The sequence below is a fragment of the Teleopsis dalmanni genome, chromosome 1 (assembly GCF_002237135.1).
Source record: "Teleopsis dalmanni isolate 2A chromosome 1, ASM223713v2, whole genome shotgun sequence".
Lineage (NCBI taxonomy): Eukaryota > Metazoa > Arthropoda > Insecta > Diptera > Diopsidae > Teleopsis > Teleopsis dalmanni.
In genome coordinates this window covers 29,247,890-29,259,529 of record NC_051846.1, presented here as the reverse complement: position 1 = coordinate 29,259,529, position 11,640 = coordinate 29,247,890, and the positions used below count along the sequence as shown (strand labels likewise).

Below are 11,640 nucleotides of genomic sequence, written 5' to 3'. Positions count from 1 at the left end.
TATAATTTTATTGTAATAGCAAATATTAATACATAAGAATTTTTTATTCAATGACAAAAATTTGTTTTATAAAATTGCTAACAAATCAGAAATTAAACGTAACGATTAAACAAATGTTTCAAAGTCGATTTGGTACCACATTCCCACTATAGCTAAATCAATTTATAATAATTAAATTACGGTTTGATCGTTTTGATTCGCATAAGTTGATTTATACATCTAAAGGAGCTTTTATATATCAAAAAGTTCAAAAAAAGGTTTTGCCTGTTTACATTTCAATTATTGGCAGATAATATTTAGTTGTGTATTGTTTTAAGGCTCTTAAAATTGATTTTAAGATCGCGTAAACATCCTAAACTGAATTTTGCTTAAAAGCACTTTTAGCTTACTAAAAGCAAAAACATAGAAATAAAAAAACATAATAATTGTAGTGGTAACAGTTGCATGGAATACCATCCATTGATGTGCGAAATACTTGATACAAGGCCATCATTAGTTCTTGAAATTAGCCGGTGCGGTACTCTAGATATTGAACACGTGAATGGTAATTTATCATACAATTAAATATCTTCTTACCAAACTTTCATTTTTTAATTGCAGATGAATGAAATGAAAAATAATTGAATGACAACACAGATGAGCAAAATTCAAACTTTGAATTTAATTCTATAAGCAAAGTTGATTTGCCTTTAAGCTCAAATTATTATAAGTATATTATATTATATTTCTAGTTATATATTAACGTACAAATTAATTAATAAAAATTGGTTTTTTATATGTAATTTTTTTAATTGCTTCTATGTTTCTAAGTAGAAGTGGAAATTTTCTCGCTAAATACGAGCATATATGATCTCGCAAGTGCCTATAATTTTTCATAATCCAGTTACAAAACGAATAAGCTGCATCACTAATAATATAATGAAGAAGTTTAAAAAGCATAGCTATAACCGTTTTTGTTACGAAAGTAAAGTCTGTGTAGCATTTTCAAATTTCGACAGAGATGTTACGCTCTCTCAGATGCTCCCATTTACTCGAAAATTTGTTGGTGGAATGCACTTGTGTATACACAGTGTTACTCAAAGTTACTATAAGTAACTCGTGGAACAGACCTAATAATTCACATATCTGAAATCCACCAAAGCTAATAAAACTACTGAATACCAACCTTTATAGTTATAATAAACTTTTAAAATTTCCCCGATACAAATGGTGTTTGGAGCATATAATTTTTAACATTCGATTTGTAAACGAAAAGCATATGATTTTCTTAATTTGAGGCAGTATGAACACTTTCGAAATTAACTTAATTCCATTTTTATGAAATTAAAGAAATTTACTTGTTTGAACATAGTATTACTTAAATGCCTTTATTGTGCTGTGTAAACACACTGTAAAAGTAGTATCGAAAAAAATTCTTTTCACCAACATAGTGTGCAAGTGATAAAATAAAATTTTTAAATAAAATGTTATTGTGAATATTTTTGACGTTTCAGTTGTTCGAAAATTTTTTTTATAAACTATCTTTCAGTTTTGCAGCTGAAGTATTTTGCAATTCTACTGGATAAAATATTTGCTTATTTTGAAAAAACATGGCAGCAAAAGTAACTTCAGCGAATAATAAAGTATTTCAAGCTGTATGTATTACAAAATATTTTAAATTGTGATTATATTTTATAGTTAGACTATTAACCTCATTTGTCACCGCCTTCAGCGTTGTATATATAAGCGCATGTTTAATTTTTCTTAAAAGAATTTTTTTTAAATTTTTGAGTTTACCACTTTTTGAAATTTCTATTTTTTTAGGATGACGTTCATATATCTTTTGAAGATCAGCAAAAAATAAATCGATTTGCGAAGCATAATGCGCGTATGGATGATTTGAAAGTTGAATTAGATATGAAGAAAAATGACTTGAAGAGTGTAGAGGAAGCTCTCGACGAAATCGAGCTATTTGATGAAGAGGAAGACATCCCATTTTTGTTCGGTGAAGTATTTCTCACTCATAAACTCTCTAAAACTCAGGTACGCCAGCAATGTAAAGAATATTTATATATAATAATAAGTTGATCTTTAATTAAGGAATTGTTGGCTGAAGTAAAGGAGCAAACTTTAAAAGAAATATCCGGCATAGAAGCAAAAGCAAATGAACTTAAAGCTGAGATGAATGAATTGAAAGCACATTTGTATCAACGTTTTGGTAGTAATATATCATTAGAAAGTGATGATTAAATGATATTTATTATATAATTTTACACATATTAAGTCAATCGAATTAAATTATTAAATAACAAATTTTTTAAACAGTTTGATTTGAGAATATATAAAATAAGTTTTCAATTGCATTTTGCAGACACGCTTCCTAAAAAGAAAAAAAATAATTAATATTTTTATAACTAATATTTTAATATGAGTACCTCTAAGAAAATGTTGTCGAATGGTGCCTTGTAGTGTTCCCATTTAAAAAGTTCATTTATTTGTTTATCTTCTCTAGAATAATCGGTTTTATCTAAATTCTGTAAAAAAACATAATTTAGGATATATTCATATTTTTATAAAACTGAAGATTGTAATTGATCTTAAATCTGCATTTTAGTTATTTAAAAAACAATTGAAAACAAATAAAATAGAAGAAATGCAATAAACCTTAAGTCAGAAGACAATTGTATAACCACAAAAAAAAGTAAAATGTGGAGGTCCATCTTTTTATTAATATTTTGTTTATGAATGCAAAAACAGTAGTGAAGATATGGTTGTGTATATTCTGTATATATGTCTATATATATATATATATTTTGGGTATATTCCATTAATAGGATTTCGAATCATTGACCATTTTTTTAAATTATATTAAACCATATTTTGGGTTTGCAATATTTATTAAGCAGAAGTCTAGCCTTGGCAAGGGCTACTATTCAAGCTAGAATACTATTTCAAGCTGATATGAAAAACCTTTTAAAATTGTCAAATAACATAAATTGGTTAAAATAAAACATAGCTCTTCAATTAAGAATGCACATATTAAAAAAAATATCATGAAAACTAAATAATCAGAAGGGAGACATCTTTAAACAAGAGCCCTAGGATAACGCAACACAGCAGTAGATGTTATATCAGCCTGTCGCAGACTCGCCCAAATAAATTTGATGAGTTTCTATGAATTTCTCTGTTTAATCTTTAACAATAATAAACTATTTAATTTAAAGTTAGCAATGAACTAAAAGTATATTATGTTGATTTTTAATAATTATATATATAGTATTTCCGGGAATAACTCAAACATTACAATAAGACATACCTGACCGTTTTCCAAACAATCGCATTTCAGTAATTCGTGGGTTTGACATGTAGTCATATCTGTTTGGAGCGTAAATAAATTCAAAAGTTCACCATTTGAAAATTTAATAGTTTGATTAGTTTTATCCTCAGATTCGAAAACACAATTTTCTAATGTTTTTTTAGAGATTTGTCTTTGAAAAATTTTCTCTTCAATACAACCAGCTGTAATTAAACGATAAACATGCACATCATTAGACTGTCCATCACGCCATATGCGTCCCATGGCTTGAGCATCTGTTGCTGGATTCCAATCATTGTCGAAAAGTATTAAACGAGATGCACCAATTAGATTAAGACCCACTCCTCCAGCTTTAGCACTTAAAAGGAATACAAGTTCGGTAGTATTTGAATTAGAGTTAAACTCTTTAACATTTTGATTACGTTCGGTTATGGTCGTTGAACCATCTAATCGTAAACATTTGATATTTAAATAATCACAAAGTCCTTCAATCATATTTAATGTTTTAGTATGGTTCGATACTATCACAGTTTTCTCTTGTTTGTCTAAGGCTGCTGCAGTTAAGAAGTGCTGCAAAAGTTCAAGTTTACCTGAATGGAATGGACCCATTTCTGACCAGTCAGGTAAATATTTTTCCAAATATCGTGTAAGTATATTATTAGACTTACAAGTAGATATTAAAGATGGATGATTACAAATCTTTTTAAGCACTGTTATTATTTGCAACGGACTCAATTCCTATAAAAAAATATACACAAATATTTTAATATTTTCATGATTACAATAGTAAAAAGTTTTCAATATATGTATGTGTATCTGCTATTAGGTCTGGTAATAATTAAAATATAATATATAAACCTCACTTGACGACAAGAAAGAAACATATACCTGAAAGATAATCTAGTAATATACTAAACTATACTTGAAGACCTATCGAATCCATCACATGTCAGATTGATAAAAGGGACCTATAACTTAAGTCGTTACCCGAATTATTTGATGAGTTCAAATAATATACTTGCTATGTTCAAAAAACAACTTAAATATTATAACAGCGCATTGTAGGTTTAACTAACAGCTAAGTAAATTGAGAATTGCCTCTAATGAGTTCGGTAGATTTTGCAAAAAGAATAAGATGATTGCGTAGTATGTACTGAGAAGGTGTCTTACACTTATGCATGAACGAAAGAAACAATAAATACACGTTAAAGTGTGATAAATACTACTAGTCATTAAGAAGATGTTACTGCAAGAGTCTGTTATCTTCCGCCTCCAAATTAGAAAAACAATACTTTGTCAATCATAGGAAAAAACTTCAAAGACCTTATTAATTAGTTATAAAAACAATCTTGATATAATTAATAGGTATATTATGTATAACTTTTTTAATTCGGGGTTTATCCAACCAACATCAGAGCTTAAACGTTAGACGAAAGAAATTATGCAGGGAACCTAGAAAGAAAGATTCTTCACCATGCGCCAGAGGAGATTGAAATCTACACATGTGTCAGTAGAGATTGACATAAGTCGTATATATTACTAATAAAGTAAAGGTGAATGCAGTCTAAGATTTAATCTAGTTGTAGTAAACATTTTCAAACGAAATAAATATATTGTAATTAATTCAAGATAAAAAGAAATTTATATATAAATACAACCTTAACATACCTTACGCCCTAAGCTCTCACCAAAACATATATATTTATTCTTTATTTAAATATAATTTACCCAGGAACTAATAATATATTAAACCTACCTGTGCTATTGTTTCTTGTCGAGTTTTATACACGTCCAAAGCCTTTTCTAGTAGTAGAGTTTGTAACTCGGAAGGACGTACGAAGCAAATATATTCTCGTTTCTTAGGCAAATATTTTTTATTCTCCTTTTGTAAGCGCCGCAAAAGAAAATTCTTTGATATGCGATTAAGTTCCAATGATCGTTTTGTTGCTAAATCTTTTATCTCTTCTGTGGCTTCAGGACTCTGGCTCTGTTGCAATGGAATTTCAAAATGTTGCCGAAAATGTTTGTATGTTCCAAAAATATTAGGATTAACAAAGTCAGCTAGGCAAAAAAACTCCTGCAAATTATTTTGTACAGGTGTGCCAGTGAGTATAACACGTCTGAGAATTTTAAGATCAGATAGGATTTTATAAATTTTGTTTGTTTGATTTTTTAAACGATGTCCTTCATCACATATTAACAAATCGAATTCGTAATTTGAGAATTCCGCTGATTTCGATAGTACAGTTTCATATGAAGCAATAACGAATGGTATATGTTTTTGTTGCAAGTAAGAATCTAACTTGTGCTTTGCATTCACTACATGCGCATACACACGTTCTACATTTAGCCATTTATTTAATTCGTTGTTCCAATTTGAAGTAAGACTTGACGGTACAACTATAAGTACACGACGTACTATATTTTTACCATTATCTCCGTCCTTTCTTAAAAGGCAGTGCGCAACAGTTAGTACTTGCAATGTTTTACCAAGTCCCATTTCATCGGCTAAAATGCATCCAAAAAATTTGGGATTCTGATAACCCATTAAGCAATTGTATACAAAACTAACTCCAGATTCTTGATGTGGGCGTAAATGTTTTAATAAATTGGGAGATATAACAATATCGCTTTGTTTTTCGTTTATTTCGCAAACTTCACTGGATACTTCAGGATCCAATGTTTCACTCGTTTTATTCCTACTATCATTGTCCAATTTATTAAGAAAAGGAATCTTTGTCTCATTTGGAGATGTACAGCTTAAGATCTGAACTTTTTGTTCATTTTGCTTATCATTTTTATTAAAAGTATATCTATTAGGGTTTTTGTTTAAATTTGTTTTAGGCATTGTTGGTGCATTTAATATTAAATTAGACTGAAATACAAATGCACCTTTCGGTTTCTTCTCTTTAGGTTCTTCTTGCTTGCTTTCATCCATAAAATGGTTAGCAATTTGCCTTTTACGCAATAGTACATGTTCATTTAAATCCTGTATTTCGTCCTGTAATTCAATTTCCTTTCCGTTGATTATCATTTGATATCCTTCCTGCAATACATCTTCTCTAAAAATCGTTATATTACCCATGTATTTGCCTGTGTCATCTTTTAACGATCCTCGCTTGTTTTCTGAATTAAACTCTAGTGTACCATCTCCTTTCCATGTTTTGTTTTTCTTCATACTAACTTCACGCCAAAGAACATTAAATACTCTCTTATTTTGCATTGTTTCTTGGACTTTATTTATATTCGCCTTTGTTCCCCAATTTTCCATTTGCGTAGCATAGTCTGTAATTGTTTCAAAATCTGAACTTAGAACTCCATTTTTTGATTTTGCTGCTTTTAGCATAGAAGGTGCATTAGAACGTCTCATTATATAAAAAATTGTAATCAAATTTAAATAAAAACACTACCGCCTGATAGAAATCGTATGTTTATCTATATGAATTTATTCTATTGTGAATAGTGAGATATCAGTTGTTAAAGTGTGTGGTAAGGGTATAATTATAATGCTTGCAAATATTTGATTAGAAATCTTGATGTTAAGTTCATTTTAAATTATATAGTTTCAAATTTAATAAGAAGAAAAATTTTAAAAAAAATAAGTATTATTATTAACAATTTAAACGTTATATAACTAACTTAAATCCCGATTAAATAAAGTTTTAAATTTAAAAAATAACACATTTTCTTTTGAGTATTTGTTAATTGAACAAATAAAAATAAACAATTTAAAGAAATATCAGCTTATAATTTTATGTTAAATCCTATTTGATGTTCACAGCTATTATATATTATATATTGTAAATAGAAAAATGTGTTCTCATGCTTCTGAGTTCTTATACTCGGTAATTAAGCACATGAAACAATAACGAATTTGTAAAACGAAAGTTTTACCAAAAATAAATAAAGTGCCATTAAGTAGACTAATAGTATATTCACAATAGGAGTATTCAGGCAAGTGATTAGTTGCTTAGTTGATTCAAAAACTTCATATAAAAAAAGTTAGCATTTTGATGTTAATCAGTTGCTTGAACAACCCAAAATGCGTAATCTGATTAGTTTGTTGTGTGCAAATGCTTTGGCAGCACTCGTATCAACAGCAACTGCGAAACGTATGTTAACAATGAAATACTCAAATATTTGTAAATTTTAATATCATTTAAATTTATCATATAATTTATTTTATCATATCATATAATTTATCATATAACTAAAATTGCAAACGCATCATATATCAAGAAGTAGAATATTCAATTTTAAACTTTTTAATTATATTTTAATCCTTTAAAAATTATAATTTTACTGAATTTTATTTATTATTTTTGATATTATTTTTGCATTTTCTTTTTAAGACACCCTATGTTTATAGCGCCGACACTTGCTTCTGGCAGCACTATTAATCAAATTTTCACTAAACTGAGAATCTCCGAAATAGTTTATTCTCTGCTTAGTTTCATTTTTGTGTGCAAATTTTTGTTGTAATCAACTACTAGGCAACTAATTAGTTGTCTGAATATCCCTAATCTGTTATTTAGGTTGTTGCTAATTTATATTATTGACGGAACGTTCACATTATAATCAGCCCATTTATGCAGCTGATAGATATAGATTTAGATATAGATATAGCTGATAGAATTATAAATGTTTATAAACTTTACTTAATTACATATTACACAAAAAAAAGATTATATATATAATTGATATATTTAATCATTTATATACGTATTATATATCAATTACATATTCAATTAATAAAAATAAAAAAAAAATTTTTATTATTTTATTATTCAATGCCTTTGTTTACAGCTCAGCTGTTATTTGTATACATTTCACATATAAAACATATAAAACATCTTAAATTTTGGTAATTAACCTTGTGGAAAATTTATGTGTAAGAGTTGAATTCGACATTTTTCCTCTTAAATAAGCTATAAGAGATTTTTTTAATGTGATTATGCTATAAATATTCCTTTGTAAAACAGTCATTGTATATAATATTATATATTATGTTTTTATTGTATATGAACTTAAGATTGAATAAAAAGAAAAAATTCTTAATATATTATTTACAAATAATTTAGTATAAGAAATATTTTCAAAAGAATCTTAAATTAAAAAACAATTCTATATAAAAAAAAATATATAAATATTAAATAAATATATAAATATTTACTATTGTTACTTAGAGTAATTATTAATTAAGCACGTTAATTTTAATTATTATGTTTTAGTGCACTTATATACACTTTTGCTATTAATTATTAATTATGTATTCGGTTATTGTGAATAACGTCTTCTATAAATTCGTTTTATTTTTCGCCGTAAATTTTGACATAAACATTGCCAGGTATCACTCGGTCTTTTTGATCAAAGGCGAATTTGCTGGGTTTCACGTATCAAATCACGCTTGATATTTTATTATTAAACAACCTGAATTTCTACAACAAAAATATAAATTACAATTATTGTTTTAACTAATAATGGCGCAGTTCGATTTAACTAGGATAAACTGTCAGTATTTAGACAGACATTTAACATTTCCACTACTTGAATTTTTATGTGGGAAAGAGGTTAGAAAAATTTATGACTTTAAACTGCTTGTAATTAATATATATGTTTTCAGATTTATAATCAAAAAGAACTACTAGAATACATATTAGAAACAGTAAATAAGACGAATATGATTGATTATACTATGGACACACGAAAACGTCTCAATTTAAGTCAAGACATGCCAGAAGAGCTTGTTCAACGAAAAGGAGAAGTGCTTGCAACCTTAAAGCAGTTGCAAAATGAGGTTGCACCTATTATGAAGGCAACCGATATATTGAAAAATGGCGAAAGTATGAAGGACTCAAAAACTTTTGTAAATGCACTACAAAAAGATTATAACTTTAAAGTGGAACATTTGGAGAGTGCTTATAAATTAGCTAAATACTTGTATGAATGTGGTAACTACCAGGAATCTACATCATATTTGTACTTTTGTTTAATCGTTATGTCGCCTAATGATAAGGTATGTAATTCAATTAATTTGTAAGTAAAATTAGATCATTTTAAACTAAAGTATTATCGATAATGACAATTTGAATGAATAACACATAAACATGCTGTTGTAATATTGCAATGATCAAGCGAAACGTTCTCAACTGTTTAGTATAGCTTTTTGGTACATATTTCGTTGAAAATGTGTTTATATTACATGCCAGCAGAATAAATTAAAAGGTGTCAAATTAAAGTTCTCTAATGTGGATACACATCGCCTTAATTGAACAGTTTGGTGACTCATATCCAGCCATTCATGTGACAACTAGGTTTTCATCACAATCCTTAACTAAGTTCAGTACGAACTCCTGACTGCTAAAAGCTAAGTGGTTAAAAAAATTATATATAATCAAAGCAACAATTTATTGGGTAGATTCTGTATTTTCTGATAAATGCCTGTCAATTAGCATAATCGTTATTGATGATCTTCATCACATGACCGCTTAAGGCTGCGGTTACATTATATGCGAATTTTGTCTTGCCTGTTCGTACGAACAATCAAGTGTACGTAATCAAATGCATGTAGTTACAGAACTATTCGTGCGAAGTGTTATCTATTGGAGAAATGCTTGATAATTTTATATGGAATACCATTCAGAATATAATGGAATGTTGCTTATTTCATCCTGGTGGATTTAATAAACTTTTGCTTATTTTCACTTGTTTTCATTTTTATGCCTTGTTGCAAAAAAATCTTGCACCCATATTCTTCTTTTGTTTTTTGAAATTAATAAATAATTTCATAACAAATTTTCCACTAAATACACTGGAACTTCATTACGCATTTTGTTTTCAAAACAGAACTGTCAATACGCAAACAGTGTAACTGCAACATGCGATGTGTTCGCACGAGAAAACATATGTGCGAACACGCAAGACAAAATTCGCATACAATGTAACTGCAGCTTAAGATGGTATTTAAAGGAGATAATTTTAAACTTTTAAAATAAAAAAATATGCATTTATTTTTATAGTAATTTTCTATATAAATTTCAAAGTGTAGTTCCTTTGGGAGGTGCCGAATGGCAGTTAGTTGTCGATAACGACGAGTAGCTCCGGGACGTAGACCCGGTCGACAACAGTTCGTTATGACTAATGAAGATATAAAATAACTATATAACAACTTTTACAATCATTTTGAAATTAACGAAGCTGTTATGATTGCAAAATTAAAAATCTAAATCATAAAATAATTTTTTTTGCAATAAAAAATATATCCGTAAGTTTTTGTTTATTTGTTTTAGAACTATTTGAATGTATTATGGGGTAAATTAGCAGCAGAAATACTGACCCTTAATTGGAATACTGCTCTTGAAGATTTGACACGCTTACGAGACTACATCGATAACGCGAATTTCTCTACAATACAAGCATTACAACAACGGACTTGGCTTATACATTGGTCGGTACTAGTATTCTTCAATCATCCGAAAGGACGTGATCTAATTATTGAAATGTTTCTGTACAAGCCTTTATATTTGAACGCCATTCAAACTATGTGTCCACATATAATGCGTTACTTGGCCACCGCAGTCGTCATAAATCGCACAAGACGTAACGCTTTGAAGGATTTAATAAAAGTCATACAACAGGAATCATATACTTATCGGGATCCAATCACTGAATTTCTTGAATGCCTTTATGTCAATTTCGATTTTGAAGGTGCACGTTTGAAATTACACGAATGCCAAACAGTTATATTTAATGACTTTTTTATTGTGGCTTGTCTAAATGAATTTGTCGAAGATGCTCGCCTTATGATTTTCGAGACATTCTGCCGTATACATCAATGTATCACCATTAGCATGTTGGCTGATAAATTAAATATGAAGCCCAGCGAAGCAGAATGTTGGATTGTAAATTTAATACGTAATGCACGTCTCAACGCTAAAATTGATTCTAAACTAGGACATGTTGTGATGGGTACGCAACCATTAAGTCCTTATCAACAATTGGTTGAAAAAATTGACTCATTATCAATGCGCTCAGAGCATTTAGCTGGACTAATTGAACGTAAAAGTAAGCAAAAGAATCAGGAATCTATTGACTCGTGGAAATATTATTAACTTTATATAAGCTTATAAATTTTGTTTAAAAAAATTTGTATAGAAAAATATTTAAAAACGTAATGATTCTTTTGCGCAATTTTTTATACTATATGAAGATTTATAAAGTTTTCAAAATAATTTTTAGAATAAATAACACCATCATTCTGAAAAGTTGTATTCACTTTTTTTTTTTTTTAATATTTTTAAATATTCTAGACATTTACAATACATATACAAAATTTATTATTTAAA

General features: G+C 28.3%; 3 protein-coding genes across 3 annotated transcripts; 2 read left to right on the top strand and 1 right to left on the bottom strand.

The window, feature by feature from the left end:
* The first annotated feature begins 1,498 nt into the window (after window positions 1-1,498).
* LOC119668412 (probable prefoldin subunit 4) lies at window positions 1,499-2,292 on the top strand. The gene is made up of 3 exons (XM_038077907.1): window positions 1,499-1,634; window positions 1,804-2,022; window positions 2,080-2,292. The coding sequence occupies exons 1-3, from the start codon at window positions 1,590-1,592 to the stop codon at window positions 2,227-2,229; spliced, it is 414 nt and encodes a 137-aa protein (XP_037933835.1). The 5' UTR covers window positions 1,499-1,589; the 3' UTR covers window positions 2,230-2,292.
* LOC119668411 (DNA repair and recombination protein RAD54B-like) lies at window positions 2,263-6,823 on the bottom strand. The gene is made up of 4 exons (XM_038077906.1): window positions 5,052-6,823; window positions 3,296-4,033; window positions 2,415-2,513; window positions 2,263-2,359 (listed from the first exon to the last, which is right to left on the bottom strand). Exons 1-4 carry the CDS (start codon window positions 6,663-6,665, stop codon window positions 2,297-2,299), a joined length of 2,514 nt encoding a protein of 837 aa, XP_037933834.1. The 5' UTR covers window positions 6,666-6,823; the 3' UTR covers window positions 2,263-2,296.
* Window positions 6,824-8,659: 1,836 nt separating this feature from the next.
* Window positions 8,660-11,549, top strand: LOC119667367 (eukaryotic translation initiation factor 3 subunit E). Its single transcript, XM_038076659.1, has 3 exons — window positions 8,660-8,865; window positions 8,919-9,311; window positions 10,585-11,549. Exons 1-3 carry the CDS (start codon window positions 8,776-8,778, stop codon window positions 11,404-11,406), a joined length of 1,305 nt encoding a protein of 434 aa, XP_037932587.1. The 5' UTR covers window positions 8,660-8,775; the 3' UTR covers window positions 11,407-11,549.
* Window positions 11,550-11,640: the final 91 nt, after the last annotated feature.